We start from the raw sequence: 20,569 nt of genomic DNA on the forward strand, positions 1-20,569 counted from the left end.
ACGGGTATTTTCTGCGGTTGTTTATTTTCTGCGGTATTTTGCGGATAAGAAAAATCCGCAAAAATTCAAAACGCAAAATATTCTTTTTAAAAAATTACTAGTTTTGACACTATTCAAATTACAAGCTATAATTTTCAAACGTGATCAGTCCGTTAAAGGGGGCTCTGCGTCATATTTCACACCTAATTATCTCATGTTACCTGTGCGGTGTTTAGTCGAGTATGAAATAAAAATTATCTGAGAAAAGTTCACAAGCAGTATTTAGTAGACTTGTAAAACATTTGAGAGTTAGTTCTCATTCACCGTGAACACGGTAAAAATGTCGATTTTAAGATATGTAAAGCGCAGAAGTATTCTTCCAAATCCTAACGGACAGTTATCGGCAAGTTTATCCCCTAGATCAATCCAAGAGTGTAACACAAGGGTGTCTGAAGTTATGGATAAATCTAGAACACCAAATTCGAGCAAAAAACATGGTTCATACCGTAATGTATCGTGTATAATACGCACTCGTGTATAATACGCACCCCCCAAAGTTGACCAAAAAATAGCGAAAGAACAGCAGGTCCTATGTATAACACGCACCCAAAAAATGGTGAAATCAACAGCCGCAATTTCCCCCAAAACAATCGATGTTTCATGATAATTTTATAATCCATGCGCAATTTCTTTAATTTTGTGATCAGAACATAGCACAATGATGAAAATCGACGGCCGCCATTTTTCCAAATAACTATCGATGTTTAATGATAATTTTGTAACCCAAGCGCAATTACCGTTTTTCACGGAATTTAGGTCGATACGGTTTATTGGGCGAAGGAGGCCGTTTTTAGCCATAAAATAAAAAAAAGTATAAATAGGTCGACTTCGAAGAATTGGTCGAAAAATTACCGCTAGTTCTAATGAATAAATGGTTTAAACCAATAACGTTATCATATTGTAGCCTTTAATCTTATTTCACAGTTTTAAACAAAAGGGAAATAAAATGTATTTCTTGAAAACATCGTAAGAAAATGTCTGAAATTGCGTCAAAATTTTCAAACCAAATAATTCAGTACGGCCGGTTTTAATTTAAGATCGTTTTTTATTACTTCCCTGCCATGTGTACAAACTGGTGTTAACCGGGGGATAGTTACCTAGCCTGGAGGCATGACTACGGTAGCACATGCCACCCTGTGTCTCTATGTGACTTTTTACTGTGTATATACACACGAGTCAACCTCTGATCTTATTGAAGCCTGCAGGCATGAGTAGCACGTGCCGAGAGTTCAACTGTGTATAAATAAAGTCAGTGCTACCCAGACTGATTTCAGAGACACCTGGCTAAAATTTCATCGAAAGTTTTATGTTGAATATACAGAAAAAGACTTGTTCATGTATTCTATTATGAAAACAAATTGTTTTTTTTTTATTTCTACCCGACGATATTTTCCCCCGTAATTACCCTTTGTACGGTTCTCATTTTACTTTTACCGCGCGAAATCGATTTCCTGTTTATCGTAAGCACACGATCAAAATGCATGACAGCATTTAATGATTCAGTCAGTGATCTAAGTAAGAAATGTAAGAAGAAATAAATCTATTTACATTTAATTTTGTTTAAATGATAAATTACTACAATATATTGATTAAAATCCATACGATTTTTACACAGAAATTCAAGCAGTATTACAGTAAACACTCATGATTTTATTGGAGGGTTGCATAAATTTTTGCAAAATTCCAACCAAAAAAAAAAACATAAATTGGGCGAAGCGATGAATAGGGCGAGGTCCACATGTCAGGGGGAAAAAGTATCGACCTAAATTCCGTGAAATACGGTACTGTAATTTCGTGATCGGAACATTGCCAAAGCGATATTAGAGTCAAAGTTCTTACAATTTTACTTAGAAAGGACGGCATGATTTACATGGGCGGTATCAAATATCATTAGACACTTCGTAAAACAGTGGAAAAGTTGAAGATCATCATACGTAGGGAAGAACGGCAGCCGAGCTTAAAAGTTATAATGTTTGCAGATATAAACCAAAACAACATCAAAAGAAATGATTTAATTGATTAATTATAGTCAAACTCATTGATTGTTGTTAAATAAACATTCTGAAGAAACGTATGTATGTCGTATATCGTCATTATCAAGTCGTACAAATTATCGATGTATTTTTAGCAGTGTCTTTGTAAAGCAATAACGTTTAACTGCATAACTGGACACGAAGTAATCAAGTTTAATAAAATCAGAATAATCACCCTGTGAATTCCCACACAAGACAGGTGCATGCTTCTGACACCGGAAATTGTTAAACAAACATTGACCACGCGCCGAGTCAACAGGTGATTGCTTACGTAGTGGCGAATACACTGGCGATATTTAAACTTGTTTGATGCAAGAAATAGTGTTAAGAGTGGATAAATATTTCAATACATGGAAATAAAACTAAGAATAAGGTATTTCTGATGCAGTAAATTTAGTATACATTCGTACAACTTGCATAACGCGCTATATCAGCAGAAAATATACACTCATACAACTTGCATTAAACACACTATAGCGGCAGTCACGTCTTCCGAGGTATTAAGAATCACGGCTTGAAAAAATGGGGTAAAATTTTAGTCCTATGTATAACACGCACCCCCCACTTTTGATCAAATTTTGGCTGAAAAAAAGTGCGTATTATACACGCGACATTACGGTATTCGACCTATTCACCCAGGGACATAGCCATAATCGGGAGCTACGCTGAACAAGGACCTGCCGCAGCTATGAGAAAATTCAAAGCCGATTATCCAGAATTAAAAGAGTCCACGACAAGATATTTTAGAGATTCATACAAACAGAAAAAGAAAATTAGACTTTGATTGTTCTGAAGAGTGCCAAATCATAGAAATTCAAACTAAAAAACGCGGCCGTAAAACTCTATTGTCAGACGATATGGATCATTAAGTTCAGATTTATATTTATTTACTAACTTGCAAAAAATCGGGGGGGGGGGGGGGGGGGTTGTTAGTGAACACGGCAATAGTGCGTGCAGTGGATATGGGGATTGTAATGTCTGAGGACAAGCAACTTCTCTCGGAGAATGGGGGCCCAATTACCCTTACAAAGACCTGGGCCTATTCTTTATTACAACGAATGAACTTTGTTAAACGCCGCGGAAGCTGTACTGCTAAAACACACCTTCCTGATGAAAAGTTTGACGCAATAAAAACAGAGTTTTTAAACAAAATTAAAACTGCCGTCACAGAAAATGACATTCCACCTGATCTTATTTATAACTGGCACCACACCGGCCTACACTACGTCCCTGTGTCAAACTGGACCATGGAAGTTCAGGGTTCTCAGAAGATCCCGATTGTTGGGTTAGACGATAAGCGCCAGATAACGGCAGTTTTTGCAGGTTTGTTTAAAGAAAAAGGGTATATGTATTGTGTTCGTGCCCCCAAGTTGTACCGACCGACTACAGCCGATGGATTTGACCATGCAAAAAATCGTCAAAGACAAATTAAAAGAACGCTTTCAAAAATGGTACGCCAATCAAATATCAAAACAGCTAGAGAACGGTAACACTGACCAAACTTTGACACCCGTTGATCTGAGACTTTCATTTCTAAAGCCATTGTCGGCAGAGTGGCTTGTCCAAGTTCATGCTGATATCATGCTGATATCAAATTCGACAAAAAACTAATCTACAAAGGGTTTGAGAAAAGCGGGATCGCTGAGGCCGTCGGCTACAAGTTTTCATCATATTTCAAAATACTCGTTATACGGTATGTATAATAAAGGAACATAGACACATTTCTGGTTTTTGAATTTTTGGAAACAACTTTCTACACAATAAATATCAAAAATAAATTACTTGAGCTGGCGGGGTTCCATCATCCTGTGCTGTTATTGTTAAGTTGTACATTGACTGTGTTTCAAAGTCCAGGGCATTTTTTAAAACCACTTTGTTCCCCTCCACTACAAAAACATCCTGGTCCTCACTGATGCTGTATGTTACTTCCTGGTCTGGCTCAGCATTGTTCACCTATATCCAAATAATTTAAACCAGAATATGGCTATAGTGAAGTAAAATCCCTGATCTACTTCATTTTTTTTCAGTAATGAAGGATGAAAGAATTCAACTATTAGAAGATAAATATGCTGCAGTTGTCTCCCTTTGCACAACAATCTGCATGGAGGTCTAGCAGATGCCTAAAGTAATCTGCTTTTGACAGTGAGGGAGTAGGGACAGTATCAGGATACCTCTATATTTCCCAGCAATTCTCCCACCCTGGTATCCTCAGGTAGGGCGGTCACACTCAGCACCAGGTGATGTGGGGGATCATTGACATCCACCACCTGTATAGTCAGGGACACAGTCAGGTTCAGTGAGGGGGACCCCGAGTCTTGTGTGGTGACCACAACATCAAAGCTGTTCATTGTCTCATAATCCAACAAACAGGAGGATCCACCACGCTCGTCGCAATTATCTCCCCTGATGGCTACCTTGATATTTGAAAATTTTTTTGGTTTCAAATTTGAAGACATTTACAGGTTTGTGTATCAAAAAATGCAATGAAAAGTTAGTACATACAATCCAATTTATATTTACTTGAATCTGAACAATTTAATTTTGTTTTCCTTTCATATATTTAAATTTTTTTTAAAAAAACATGGCCTTATGTACTAACCAGCATGATAAAGACTAAGTAAATATCAAATTGTATTTGATTGACAGGCCATCAAAGAGTTCATTTTCAAGTAATTTTCTGCAATCTTACCTGAAGGGTTGTTCCATTAAGGAGAACTCTCCCCCCAGCATTGTCCATCAGTGTGTAGGTGTGGGTCTGGTCTAGGTCCTCATCCTCTGTTGTCAACTGACCAATCACTGTCCCTGGCTCACTCATCTCCTTCACCTGGGAATCAGAAAAATTGATGACAGACATGCATCAGTTTACCAATGCATAGACTGGTGACTGTTATGTACAATATCCACTCTAATCCCTGTGTGTGAGTTTTTTTCAGAAAGCAATTATTGTAATGCATAACACAAAGAACATTGTTACTTATATTTTTGTACCAGTGTATTATGTACACTATCAGGTGTAGAGTTTCATGAAATTACTCTGCAATGGACGCCAAAAAAAAAAAAACCCAAACTAGATGAACAATTGATGAACAAAGAGACATAAAGACCCCAAAAGAAGCCAACATTAATCTTGTGATTCTTAATAATCACCTTATTCTGTGAGAGACTGATCTGTGTAGGTTTCTCATTGACATCCTCCACCCTGACAGTGAAGTTTTTCTTCAGTGACAGACCTCCCCTGTCAGTAACCTGGACCATGATGTCAATGGCTGGACTCTTTTCAAAATCTATCACAGCATCTAGTACAAACAAATTGTATTTCACAGTGAATTGAGAATATAAGGTTTATATTGAGCTATCACTGTCTTTAAGTTTTAACTGTCTATGACAGCTAACAACAAAAATATTGCTACATCTACAGACCCTTCTTTGTTCATCACCCAATGGAGAAACAGAGAGGTGAGTAAAATTCTCAGGGAAAAGTAAAGGGAACAGTGTAGGATTGAATACCTTTAGCTACAGAAAGCTGTCCTTGTGTGCTCAGACTGAACTTTTGACCAGGGTTTCCCAGCAATGTGAAGGAATGTGTATCCCCAGCATCTGGGTCTGAAACCAAGAACATGGTGACCATCTGGCCCTTGGAATTCTCCTGGACAGACAGGTCTGTACTGCTGGGCCGAATGTCCTACCAAGTACATAGGTACAAATATTAAAATCTGAACCAAGAATGCAAATCTTAAAACAAATGCAAACTGAAGAAACATTTTCAATCTCTTCAGATCAATTTGTCAACAGTCTAAAAGCCCATTGTCTCTGAACTGTTTGTACAATACATCAGTTGAGACCTGTTTAACAGAGACATGCTTGCAAACATTTTATACTGGATGGAAAGGAAATTTTAGTAAATGCTTGCAAGGGCCAGCTATGTTGAACAGCTAGGTCTCAAGTCCTTACCTTTGGAGCCTCATTTTCATTTTCAATAACAACTTCAAACATCTCCACCAATTTGCCTCCATCTTTATTCTCCACGATCGCAGTCACAGAGACTGACGTCTGTTTTTCAAAATCCAGAATGTTTTGCATCTTCACCCCCACAGTACATTTTGTCAAATCATCCTAAAATATATAATAACCATTTTAAATCATGTTAGACTATATGTATAAAGGGATCTCCAATTCAGGTGAGGTTTGCAATGCTAATTTTTGTATGTTTATGAAAATAAATGTGTATAAGAACCTGTACAGTTAGTTTGTTGATTGTCTGGTTTTTAAAGTAACACATGGCATTGATGTTTGTTTCCATGAAAAGTTTTAATAGATACTTGATTAAATGTCTTCTGAAATGCTAGGACAATTTTAAGGTCAAAATAGATATACTTTTGGTGATTAATTTACACTGAATTTGTTATGTATCTTTCATCACAAATCCACCCCCCATCCCACCCCAATGACTCATGAAGGGTGTCAAGGAATACTATAAATTGAGTTCTGGTTTAGTCTGACAAAAATTGGTACCAACTTAAAGGCATGAAATCAGTTAATCCCTCAAAACTTATATGTTTTATCAAATAAAGTACAGGCATGACATATTGCAAGTACATGTAAATATGCTATATATTGTCTTAAAGTTTATCATTGGTCAAATCTATTTTGATAATACCGACTCACAGCAGAACTGCAGCTGACATTCTCTAGTCTGAAGGGGTTCTCTCCCTCCTTTATCTCCAGAGAGAAGACCAAGTTTTGATCCATCCCATTATTTACACCAACTAAAGATCCAATCACTGAACCAGAAGCTAAGTTCTCCATGACAACAGGATGATTGACAGGAAAAGATCCGACCCCTTCCTCTGAGGTGAAGTCTACACTAACTGGTGCTTTAATGCCAAGGACAGTTACATGAAAAGTAGATGTAACCTGTCAAAAACACAAGTTAAAATCCATCTTAACTTTGACGTAAACATCTGTGGTCAACAAAATTCATTACTCAATGATTTTTACTCAAAGTCATCAACATATTCACATTCTTGGTCTTTAAAAGCTGTAAGAGCATGCAGGTACATAAAAGTCTACTAAATTTGAAAATGTTAAGATGAAACCATTTCATCAATTATTTTTAAAATGTTCAATAACCTGTTTTTATTATTTTGTATCTATATGCTTCATTCATGTTAAAAAGAACAGTTTATTAAGTATAAACCTTTAATTGAGGTTGGCCACTATCAACAGCCTGTACAACAATATCGTAAACATTCCCACTCTCAAGGGGCTGGTCTGTTGACTTTGTAACTTGGCCCTCATTGCTGACTAGAAATTGCCCGTCTCCACCAGATACAAGAGAGAAGGTATGCGATTGGTCAGCATCTTCATCCATTACAGAAAGTTGACCAATATGGGTGCCTTTAACTGCATCACTCTGAATCTTGTGACCTGTTATAAACCAAGTATTTATAAAAAGTTCATGTACTGATACATGTATTTTAAGTTTCAGAATATGCGTCATAATAACACAATGTATGATTTTATGGTAAATGCACTGGAATTGTAGGCGTTTTTTGGTTTTTTTTATATTGATTTATTTATCAATGCAATGGAGAATTGCTGTGCGAGTGCGATGCATACCAATTTTTACAATGACCAGCATTTGTGCACAATATACAACATCATGCAGTGGTGTTTTTGCATAACATGTAGATGGCATATGTTGCATTATATAAACTTTAAAATTTTCCAAACAAAGAACTTCTGGTTCTAAAGATTTTTTGGGAGAGGAGTGGGCTGAAAGCTCTTGGCTTGTGAATAATTAATGACATCTTTATATTTTAATATCCCAGCACTTGCTTTCAACAACACTCAGGGTTAACAATACTTAATGTGCATTGATACTTAACATATAATTGAATTGAACTTTATTTATTTTACAACGATTGATAAGCAAGTTCTACAACTTATTTTAATATCTCTCGTTGGCACGGATGTTAGCGCGAGGGGGTCATTGGTGTGGGAAGAAGCCAGAGTACCCGGAGAGAACCCACATGTCCAAGCGGGCGACCGCCATACCCTATCACATACAACCACTGTCGATCATGGGGATCGAACTCGGGTTGCAGCGGTGAAAAGCGGCGAGTGCATTGTCCACTACGCTACTTGGACACCTAGCACAACAAATAATTTCATTTTCTCAAAATGTTAAGACCCATAGCATTTTACTCTTTCAGAATGCATAGTTTTTCAATATAGATTGTATTTATATTAGGAGCAGGTATTAAGTCTAACCTGATAATGTCATGTTTGAAGGCATATCATTGACATCCGTTAACTGGACAGTCAGGCTGAACACACTGCTCTGGGGAGGGACTCCATTATCAGACACAAGGACGGTCACATTGTACATGGACGACCGTTCATAGTTCAGTGAACACCCTGGCCCCCCTGTCTGCACACACTCTGAGTTTGCTGGGCCAACCTATGAAAATGAATCATTAATGTGCAAATCACCTGTAATTAAACAAAAAATTTAAGAAATATATATAAACAATGAAATGAATGTACCTGAAGTTGATTTTCTAGGATTTGAAACCTGCCATCTTGGTTTGATATCAGTTCATAGGTAAATGTCTGAACCTTTTTCACAACATTGTCTGGATCAGTAGTAAGAAGACTTCCAATAAGTTGACCAACAGGGCTGTTCTCTGACACCTTGCAGAAGAAATCATGTGAGGGAGTTTACTATTCAGTCTAATGGGAATTGAGAGAGGGGAGGAGAAAGAGAATGTACCATGTAACATTGAGTTGAGAGAGAGAGAGAGAGAGAGAGAGAGAGAGAGAGAGAGAGAGAGGATATATTATTTCTTATGATATGTCTCGTGAAATCATAAGTTCTGGTTAAGAAATCCTTCTGTTATTTATGAAGTTATTCTTTCTTCATCTTTACATGTATATTTTCAGCCTACCTTACTATTGTCTAGACTTAAAGTCTCTGGAGGCTCATTTACATCAATGATCTGAACAGAGATAGCTTTGACCACTGACAAGGGAGGTAATCCATTGTCAGTCACATTTATGTCAAGTATGTATACATTTTGTGTCTCAAAATTTAGCACTGCTGAAGACTTCACCTGCATAAAAAAATAAAATCAACAACTTCATGAAATGAAGTTATTTTCTCTTACTCCCAATCTTAAAAAAACCCTTAATATCAAAAGCCTGGAATGTACTTGTTTGCAATCTGAGCATATACCTAGTACATGTATATATTGATATACATCAAAGGATTAAATAATTCATATTTCTCTTTTCACACAAAATTGTTATTACTTTTTTAATTGCAAAAAATAATTAAAAAACTTACCCTTAGTTTGTTGCCAATAATTTCAAAATTAACTGGGTCCCCAGATTGTAAGGAAAATATGTGACTTTGGATAAGATCTGTATCATGGGCAGACAACTCTGCAAGGGTGTCATTTTGTGTCATTTCATACACAGACAATGATGTCAGAGATTTACCATTCAATAGGATGTCCTAAAATAAATGAGCAAATAAGGCCACACCAATTTAATATCTTGTTTGATGGACATCTGAAAAAGGTACACGCAGTAGAGCAATTAAATTTGTAGGCAAATTATTACGTGTAAATTCGAGCAGATTATTTAATTTTTTTCTAATTTTTTCTGATTTATAAATTCAGTTTTATATATGAAATATAGAGCAGAAATAGAACAAAAATAGAACAGAGTTTCCTATATGCAGGAAATTTAAAATAATATTATTTGTATAGTTTTGCTTAAATACAAGTGTGCAGGTCCGACGAGAAAGACACCAACTGGTGTGGCCAAAGTTTCTTATATCAAGAAGAGATTGAAATAGTTTTACAAAAACTACATTCATAAAAAATAATTCATTTTATAATTATTATTGGCCTCTGTAAGGAAAACTTCTTTTTTTACTCAAATACTATTAATACCGTTGGGGGTTCGTTGACATCGACCACGCTGATCATCTGACTGTGGGTGGCTGTAAGGCCCCTGGAGTCCTGTACAGACACAGTCAGGGGGAGGGTAGATACAGCCTCGTAGTCCAGGGGGTGCTTCAGGGCGAGGCTCCCCACGCACCGAGTTCCTTGTCCTGACTGATGAATAAAATAAGGGAGCATGGCATTTAAATGAGACTTGTGTGTTAGAAAGCCATTGCACTTCAAAAACATATCAAGCAAATAATTTGAAAGATATGTGAACACAAAATGAAGCTGTGAATGAAATGGAATGATTTTTTTTAATCCAAGGTGAGTATTAGCAAGTCTTACCTCTGTAAAACAGGAAGTATTTGTGATCATGAAATTAGTATATCCCCTTGTAACAGTAAATGACAGCTGTTCCTTCAAATCAGCATCCTCCACCGTGACTGTTCCGATTACCTCCCCCACCTTCCTGTCCTCTTGTACATGAATTTCTATCACTTCTACAAAGCTGGGAGGCTCATTCACATCCAATACCTTCACTGTAACTGTGGACTCCACCTAAAGTATGAGTTTGACTCTAGTTGTCTGATGACGGTCAAATGCAGTTGTTTATGGAGATTGAGATACCATATAATGCATTAATTGCCACATCTTATAGCTGATCAAGTCTTACTCTAATAGTTAATTAAGGTCTTCCGTTTCCAACGGAAGACCTTATAGTGATTGTAATGTTTCTTTTTATAATTATTATTCTTATTATTATTCTTATTTTTTTCCCCGATTTTCTCAGAGATGACTGTATATATTTCCTTGAAATTTTCAGGAATAATAGGAAATGATAAACGCTAGGGACGTTTTTTTCATTTTTTCAAAATTCATTTCCGGTCGTCCGTTTCCTGTCCCGGAACAAAAAAGCTTGTCACCTCGAGATCTCAAAAATGGTAAAGACTTGAACAACCAAACTTTGTACGATAATAGACCTGTGTATGCAGATGTGTTTAAACACTTTTGTTTTGTTCGTCGTAACTTCCGGTCGTCACCGGAAGCACTTCAAAAATAGTTATTTCACGCAAAAAATTCATTTTCCACAAATTAATTATATCAGTATAAATCTACACATAAGTTATCTCTGCAATGTTAAATCAACAAAAAAATTCTACATCCGGTGAGATATCTCAATCATCTCAGGTAGCTTTATTAAAAACACATTTTGTACCCGCGAGATCTCAGAAACTATTAGTGATCAAGACACGAAACTTTCATGGATGATAGACATATGATTGAAGATGTGTTTAACCGGTTTCATTTTGTTTTCTGTCACTTCCGGTCTACACAGGAAGAGTTGAAAATAATCGAGCTGTTTATCAGTTTATCTGTTTTCCGTTGATAATTTTAGTTAGATAAATGAAAAATAATGTACAAAAGGCAAGTCTACAAGAAATATTTAATACAATTTACATTGAGCACTTCCGTTTGTCCGTTTCCTGTCCCGAAACCAAAAACCTTATTTCGACGAGATCTCGAAAACGGAAACTACTTCAACAACCCAACTTTGTAGGATGATAGACCTCTGTATGTACATGTGTTACCATTATTTTGTTTTATCTGGCGTAACTTCCGGTCGTCACAGGAAGTACACCAAATTTTGAATTTTTAGAAATATTTGGTTATTTAGCATTGAAGTAACATATTAGCCATAGAAATACAAAAGGTCATCTACACATGGTAAAACAAAACCTCTACTTCCGGTGAGACATCTCAAATATCTCAGGTAACCCTCTTTTATAGAAAACAAAGTAACCGCAAGATCTCAGAAACTGTGAGAGATTAAGGCACGAAGCTTAAATGAATGATGGACATTTGATTGAACATGTGTTTAACGGGTTTCATTTGGTCGTACGTCACTTTCGGTTTTACTCGAAACGTTCAAGCAATAGAACTTTTTCATTAAATTCTTAATTTTTTTTTAAAACATTTTACTCAATGTGATGAATAGTAACGTACCGTAGGTAAATGTACTAAAATATCTACTTTCCGTTTCTTAAATCACTTCCCTTTGTTCGTTTTCGGTCCCGAGACAAAAACTTTTTTTCAACGAGATATTACAACTACCCGCAAACAAAAACTTGAACATCCAAACTTTGAGGAAAGACAAAATGTATATATTATATTCATTTCCTGTTTACAAGATAACTGGAGATTTGTGCAGATTAATACATGAGGAACGGAAGACCTTTTTGTTGCTATAGCAACAAGAGTCTAGTTAATTAATATATTAGCATACAATGTCATAATAAATGACAGCCAATAACTTTTCTTTGTATTTACATGTATGCATGCATATGCATACATGCATTCTCTCCTTAATATTTGCACCTTATATGATTATCAAAGTAGATGAATATACAATACCAGACTTACAAACTTAGGGTCTCCTCCATCATCTGAACACTTCACAGAGATTGCATAGACAGGCTGGACTTCATAATCCAAGCTTGTGATTGTAGCGAGCGAGTTATCCCCCTTCAGCATGAACACATCAGTGTAGTTAAGAAGAGTAAAACTCAGGGTCTGCCCGACATCTTCATCAAAAGCTGTAAGTTTACCTGTCAACATATGTAGTAGAAGTTGACTCTAACCAATGGAGGGCCTTCATCACTATTCACAAAATGCAATTTAAAGCAATCATTCATGAGGGCTTGATTTTTTTTTTCAAGTAAAGAATTATATTTTCTAAGAAAAATCCCATGATCATCATCATCACTACAGTCAAAACTGCCGAAGCGGTCACCCCTATTAAGCAGTCACCTTTCGTATGCGGTCATTTTATTTCCTCCCGATGAAAAATTCTATATAATTGCCCTCTAAAGAGCGGTCACCTGTCTAACGCGGTCAGCGGTCATCGTATTTTGATCCGAAACTGTACAGTCGACTTGCATTAGGCGGCCATTTTGGCCGGTCACATGATTTACACCCAGGGATTTTAAACATGGCTACCAAAGTCGGGTGATAAACGTAAACAATAATTATACGCTTGAGGCGAGAGAAACCAAAATAAATTGATGCATTTATAATACATTATTGGCAGATCAGATACGAATGGGAATCAAGTGAATTGTTTAAACATGTATTAACAATGTTTGTTTTTTAAACATGAATGAAATAGGTGTCAAATTTGTCCGCGGCGAGGGAAGAGAAAATTGCTTGATTTCATTATATGATTTAAGTTCAGATACGGTCAGTTAAAACTTAATTGTTGATTTGTATTAAAAGTGTTTGTTTTCTATATATGCACGGTACTCATGAAAATAATTTGTGTTATAATTGTGAAAATGTCAGCAACAAGGTTTTACCACGTATTGTCTTTTTTCAATAATTTTAAAAAATACAGAAATTGCATGTACAATGCATTGTTATGTATTTGTACTTATTTGTTAATATAATAGATAGGCCTACTATAAAAAACATTTAATCGATTACTTTATCTATCATTTTGATACATTTTTGTTTTATTGTGATAATTATTTTAATAAGATATTTGATGTTGGCAAATTCACAAGTCTCTATTCAAAGGTCACCTCTGTTAAGAGGTCACTTTGGGTGCCTCCCGGAGGTGACTGCTTAATACAAGTTTGACTGTATTTTCGTTATTATCATCATCATCATTATCATCAATGATATACAAAAATAGATGTAAATACCAATTAATATGATAAATTGGTGTTATGACTGATTAAGTACATGTGCACCTATAATGGTTCCTGGAGGACTGTTCTCCACAATGGATTCCCCCACCAGTCTCAGATCTTGTGGAGGGTCATTTTGATCAATGACCTCCAGGGTTAAGGTCTCCACATAGGTCAAAGGTGGAGAGCCACTGTCTGTGACCTTCACCTTAACACTGACCTGTGACTCTTTTTCAAAGTCAAACTTGCATGGCTGGCCATCACACTGCAGCATGGACTTCTTTACCTTAAAACATTAATGACAAAAAAGGATTTAAAAAAAACCAAGAAACAAATACAGTTCAACACTTATTCTGATATACTGAAAAAAAGGATCATTTAAAGTTAAACCCTAATATCTAAACCTAGATTGAGTAGAGTTAAATGTTGTCTTCTAAGGTTGTGTAAAATTTATCACATTAATTGTCCATTTACAAGAATTATATTTGAACATTTTGTAATACACACATGTAAATTAATTATGAAACATAACTTTTAGATCAACTCTCATATCATCTGCTACAAATATGTAGTACATGTATATTTCTGTAAGCTAATTACTCATGCAGTAAACATATTGCTGCATCAAATTGTGTTCTTGAAATTTTACAAAGAAAAAAATATTAGCTTTTGTTTAGCAAACACCCCCCCCCCTCCCACTAGAAAAATTTGAAAGATTTGCAAAAACATATCTGGATGCAAATTTAATGTCTTTACTGAAATTTGATTTTAAAATGACCTCTATACTGCAAAAAAATTGAATCATTCATCAACAATTGCAAAATAAAGTTGCTTCAAATTGAATAGGTTTTCAGTTAATGCAGCAATATTTGGAGAGAGGCACTTGCCAGAAGCTGGTTGTCCTTGACCTCCACTTGACCTCTGATATCATCTTCCAGGGAGTACACAAACTGTTGTACCCCCCTCACACTGTTGTCTGGGTCCTCTGTACTTAGGGTACCAATCACAAAGCCAGGCTCACTCAACTCGGGGACCTACCAAAGATAAACATAGTGCTGTTAATACAGTAACCAGCACAAATAGAAATCAAAGTACTGAAAGCTGCACAGATACTCATTAAAGCAGTGCCTGTAAATGACACTACCAAAAATAAAATTCTGAGAGCTGCAATGTTACATACAAAAGATAATCATAAAAACTGTAAAAACAGTAACAAATATATATAGATATCAATTTACTGATAGTTGCTATGCATTAATCATCAAATATCAATTTTACAACATTAACCAAATGTCAGACCTGCACTGGATATTCCAGTACATGTATCTGATCTTAGTATTAGACATAAATTTTTGTCTTTATGGTATTAACCATAAAATTATCTATGTTTTGTTCAACAAACATACTAAATGACAGATTATGGTAAAATTAATTTTCACCAGGTCTCTTTGATAGAAAATACCATGCCAGTTCATTATAACCAAATTTCCTTTTAGACTAGTAATTACTGAAACCTTGTATAGGAGTTTATTTGCTTGCAACTGCCATGTAAACTACATGCAAGTATGCTATATACAGGGAAATAAAAAACACAACTGTGTCTGGGCGCATTCATGTGGGGCAAAACTGTATGCAAGTGTAGAAGGGTTAAAATAACTATGAAGGAAATTACATTGATACATTTTTGCAATAATGCATTTTTTTGTAATGTATTTACATCCATTGAGTATAAATTTCTCCTCAATTTAGTTTAAAAAAGAAAGATGTTAATATAAACAATAAAATGCTTTTTTTGATGATTTATGCCGGCTATGAAGGTAAGGATCATTGCAGAAAAAACCCCATAATCCGTGTTAGTGGGTTACGTACTTTTTCTGCAATGCTAGATACCTTCATCATCATTCCCCACACGAATCACCAAAGAAAGCATTTTATTGTTTTAATTAAATGATCGGCATTCCTTTGTCACACATGAAATTCAATTCAGGTGATGAGGATAAGTATGGTATGTAATTTATACTGAATTCCTTGGTTATCACTTTTATAAGCTTTCATTCATAAAGCAGATATATCAGAACAGATAACAGAGAAGATCATGATGACTAAAAGCCTTTGTGCAAACCATAAAATCAATTAACACTTAGAAATGAAATGTCTCCAAAACTTCAATTTCAGGCTTTATATAATCTTATGCGTTTTGGGGTCAGTTATCCTTCAGTCTAATGGAATCATTATTAAGTTTCAAGAACCATAGACAGGTTTATGCAACAAAGACTGACATTTACTGATGACAGGCATTCAGACTGTTATACAATCACAAAATGATGAAATAAAAAAAAAATAAGAATTTCCCTTCTTTAGTACACAAGTCTTATTTCACCGTTTTAAAAAAGAAAGCCAAATCTTTCTTAACTTAATACTGTCAAATCCTTACATAATCCCATATTAACTATAGTATAATAAAAGACTTTAAAAAAAAAACCACCAGAAAATAGAGAGGCCCAAGGGCCTTAATGGTCACCTGAGTATAAAATCAAAACAATCCACAGAATGGCAATTCAATTTTTAAAAAGCTGATTATTCAACAGATAACTTTTAACAGTTTTGAAAACCAAATTCTTTGACCCAGGGGGCAAAATTTCACATTTTATCTAGATGTTCCATTGCTCATTAAAACCATGAAAATTATTTGCAAGGTGCCCAGTGGCAGAAGAAATTTTTTTTGAAATAAATGCATTTTCATAATATGATTGATAGAGTCCTTCCATAATACAACACAACAATTCATGACACTCTGGGCCATGATATATATATTTTTATATATATAGAGAGAGAGAGAGAGAGAGAGAGAGAGAAAGAGAGAGAGAGAGAGAGAGAGAGAGAGAGAGAGAGAGAGAGAGAGAGAGCATCCATTCATTGTACCCTGTACTTAGTTTATCTGCAAGATGCCCAATTATGGGTTGAGACAAAATTACTCACTGTTTCACCCATAATCTATGTTCCATAGGGGATGGGGATCACAATTTAAGTTTGATCCTGACAGATTTTACACATCAAATATTTAATAGCTCATTAGTTTCAGAGAGTTAAAAATGCTAAACTGTTAATGGACAACACAAAATGCACAACAGTAAAAACCGATAAAAAGGAGGACCATAAGTTAATACATACATCATTATATTAAAATTTGGATTCCAATAATGCCTCTAAAAGGTAAGAGAGCCAATATTTCAACTGTAGTTATAAAATACTATTTAATTAACCTTTTAACCCTTATGATTCAAATACATTAGTTGCATGCAGTTCTCCATATATCATTTAAACAAATTTTCCCTCTTTACACATTGTACTACTGAAAGAATTAAAAAAAAAATTTTTTTCCAAGTAATCAATATGGAAACCTGTGAGTTATGGAGATATATACACTTGGATATACAACTTTATCAAAGATAAAAAAAAAATCGCCTGTCTGCAACAATCCTGTCTCCGACTGGTATTTTTACACTGTAGACAGACTCTTTAAAAAAAATTAAGACATTTATCAAGTAAAAAGAAGGACTTCTCCTCCTTCATTCTTCTCTCTTACGACTTTATCTAATTCCACCGACTTAAAAACACAAAGCTTCACAGAGGTTGTGGTTTTGCAATTTCTTTTCAGTTTGGAAAAACAAATCTCTGTGGAGATTGCAAAACCTATTAACACCAGAGAAATGGATCTAAATTAGGTCAAGGCTGGACACTGATGTAGGTGAACTTGTTACCTTGTTGGCCGACAAACGAATGTTCCGAGGAGCCTCATTTTCATCTTGCACTCTGACAGTGACAAATTTTTCACATGACATGGCTGGCTTTCCGCTGTCTTTTGCCACAATGCGAATGGTGTAGGTGTTGATATTCTCGAAGTCTAAATTTGCCAATTCTGATGTCTGCAGAGATGAAGTGATAAATATAGAAAAAAATAAATCAAAAGTTGTACAAAAATTGATTATCACTTCTACAATAATATATTTCTAAAGAAAAACCAGTATCTATGTAGCAATATACAGTAAAACACGGTTATAGCGAACACGCTTATAATGAATTGACGCTTACAGCGAAGTGAATTTCATTCCCCAAGACTCTATTTCATGTTGAAAACTTGACGGATATAACGAAATACGCTTATGACAAAGTTAAATTGTCCGTCCCTGGGACTTCGTTATAAGCGTGTTTTACTGTATACTTCATAAAATCCTTCGATGTTGGATTTTGTCAGATAGACTTTCTTTGCAATAATGCTTTGTCTTCTCTGTAGTATTTTTTTTAAAAGGGGTTAATTAACCTTTATATTGTCTACTGACAATAAAGAGTCAGTTTAACGAAATCATTTCTACCATTTAATGCTTTAATTCCAATTCCTCATCAATTAATTATTTTTACCAATTTCAGCTGAGTATAGCCAATAGTTGGTCCAAATATTACAGTTTATAAAACTTGAATATCTACACTACATTAGTATGCTTGGAGAGATTATATCAAGCAAATTGTAGCAATAGAGAAGTAGATCCCCCTTTAATCTTCTCATGATGAACATTGCACCTAAGTCTCCTAGGATCCAATTATTCATCCAGAAGAAATTGTTTGAACAAACTGGAATCTGAACTATATCAAGATTTGTATATATATATTAAGCTAAATATTGCAAATAATAAACTTGTAGTTCTTGAAGAGAATTGATTTTTCCTTAAATATTCCTTATTTAAAGTTTGGATCCAGGTTCCAGAGAAGAATAAATGTGAAAAGTTTATTAATGCTGTCAACAACAGCCAAGACTAATATCCAGTACATATGCTCACCTGAAACTTCAGATCGGGTGAGCTAAAAAGCACTTAAAAGGATAAACTCTCATACTGTCAGAAATTGAAAACCTTGTATATTCTTACACAACTAAAATCTCAAATAAGCTGCGACAAATGATTGAATTCAAATTTTGGAGGTTCTCCTAAAAAGGGCTTAACATTTCTTTTATTAATGTCTACTGTATATGAAAACTCTACTTAATACACAAATCCAACTCAAAAGGCTGGTTATGAGACAATTACCCATGGAAACAATAAAAAATACCCCTTCATTAAGGGTTATAATATATGCTCCACAAAATATAAAATTAGAAACCCACAGCCAGTCTCATTCTCTTCACAAATCCAGAACCACAGGTTTTTGACAGTCAGTATGATACCATGAACCCTGGTATATGTATTCTGTTTATGGATAATGCATTTTGCCCAGTTTGGGTAACAGATATTAATTATTTATATCAAGTAGCACAATGGGCACAACTTTTCTAGTGTTTAATATGAAATTCTTAACTAAGCATCCAAGTAAATCTGAAAAACCTTGTAACAAAATCTTGTACTGCAAAAATCCTTCTTTACCAAAGAGTGAGTATATATCTCTTGCCTAGTAAATTAGAATGGGATATCCTAACTTTGACACTTTACAGCTATTTGCATTGGGTTGAGTTTCCATTCCCTGAAATGTGCCTCTATGATTGTCTATTATTTGCTGATTCAGTAAAATTCAAATAAACAAAAAAAAATCATAATGAGGCTTAGATCAACCAAAGAGACAGACATTCAAGGTCAAAGAAATAATTGACAATGACCCAAAACGAAGTTATTTGATCCAAAAAGCATAGGGATGTAAATGTACTTTATATATTAATTGCATTCATGATAACAGCTTTACTTATTAAACCCAAAGCTTTTGCAGATTGATGGCTATACATAGAATATGAGATTAAAATGACAAGGCCAGAGACAGACTGATGCATAAAATATCAAAATCAACGTTTGGTGGTAGTTTTAGGTTCCAATATTATTTCCGCAATCACAATTTCATCATTTTATTACACTGGATTGTAAAGCTGATTCAGAGAAATCTAATACTGAATATGTGCGTCAATCTAAATTTATATGTCAGTCTCTACGTCAAGATTGTTAATTACCTATAATACCACAAACAATTCATTTTTTCCTGAGTTTATCCGTGTGAACTAAGTAAAGGACAGTCTGCATCTACTAGTTGGGTGTAATTTGTTTAAAAGTCTGTGGTATAAAATTTCACCATAAGTTGTCTCCCTTCGATCCTAAATTTGCCGTCGGCTGAGTCTAAAAGATGGAAGCTGTGGGTGTCATCTACGTCGTCGTCTGCAGCTGTCAGGACGGCGATCAATGCGTTATTGTGGTTTTCGACGACAGTTCCTTCCTTGACCGATGCCTCATTCAGCAAGATGTCCTGAAATAGAAAGCATGTAGGCCTTGCTAATGTTCACCTAGATGTAGATCAAAATGAATCATTTCAATACCAGCAAGTTTTATTTTACTTCACATTTCTGTCTAACTTAATTTACTTCAAATTATATCTTGTATAAAAGAAACTGTACCAGCTGATCAGTGTCTAGTTCTTATAGAAATAAAAGCTCCCGACAGAAGCCAGTTATTTCAATATGTTATTTCAAAACGAAATACAAAAATAAAAACAATAGGGGATCCGAAATAATGCTGTAATCTGCAGTTCCTGCTAGTTAACTACATCAAGGGGATGATCAAGCAAATAAACCAATGGCTGAAATGGGGCATTGATTAACGGCACGAAATAAAAGGCACAGAATGCACTTCCTGATGTGAAAATGACGACGTTTGACTGTCAGTATCATTATATTGCAAGGACTGTATTGGCTCACTGTAAATTGTTTATGACACCGTAACATTGTTTTACTTTAACTGCATATTGTTTATGATATTTGTTTAAAAGAGCAAAACAATACAATTGTCGGACCTTAAGGTCAGACGACACGTTCCTCAATTTTAGATAA

The 20,569-nt window shown here is 35.1% G+C and overlaps 1 protein-coding gene across 1 annotated transcript in view; it reads right to left on the minus strand.

The window, feature by feature from the left end:
• LOC128178375 (cadherin-23-like) overlaps positions 1-20,569 on the minus strand; it is a 60,015-nt gene that overhangs the window by 16,095 nt on the left and 23,351 nt on the right. The window contains exons 14-32 of the mRNA XM_052845495.1: positions 19,819-19,989; positions 17,475-17,639; positions 14,601-14,747; positions 13,777-13,999; positions 12,449-12,633; positions 10,373-10,585; positions 10,034-10,198; positions 9,421-9,591; positions 9,023-9,187; positions 8,622-8,768; positions 8,346-8,535; positions 7,270-7,499; positions 6,738-6,986; positions 6,024-6,185; positions 5,580-5,754; positions 5,220-5,368; positions 4,762-4,896; positions 4,244-4,486; positions 3,855-4,025 (exon numbers count right to left, since the gene is read on the minus strand). Of these exons, the coding sequence (XP_052701455.1) occupies positions 3,855-4,025; positions 4,244-4,486; positions 4,762-4,896; positions 5,220-5,368; positions 5,580-5,754; positions 6,024-6,185; positions 6,738-6,986; positions 7,270-7,499; positions 8,346-8,535; positions 8,622-8,768; positions 9,023-9,187; positions 9,421-9,591; positions 10,034-10,198; positions 10,373-10,585; positions 12,449-12,633; positions 13,777-13,999; positions 14,601-14,747; positions 17,475-17,639; positions 19,819-19,989 (3,456 nt within the window). The remainder of the gene's footprint in view (positions 1-3,854; positions 4,026-4,243; positions 4,487-4,761; positions 4,897-5,219; positions 5,369-5,579; positions 5,755-6,023; positions 6,186-6,737; positions 6,987-7,269; positions 7,500-8,345; positions 8,536-8,621; positions 8,769-9,022; positions 9,188-9,420; positions 9,592-10,033; positions 10,199-10,372; positions 10,586-12,448; positions 12,634-13,776; positions 14,000-14,600; positions 14,748-17,474; positions 17,640-19,818; positions 19,990-20,569) is intronic.

Source organism: Crassostrea angulata, chromosome 3 (genome assembly GCF_025612915.1).
Source record: "Crassostrea angulata isolate pt1a10 chromosome 3, ASM2561291v2, whole genome shotgun sequence".
Classification (NCBI taxonomy): Eukaryota; Metazoa; Mollusca; class Bivalvia; order Ostreida; family Ostreidae; genus Magallana; species Magallana angulata.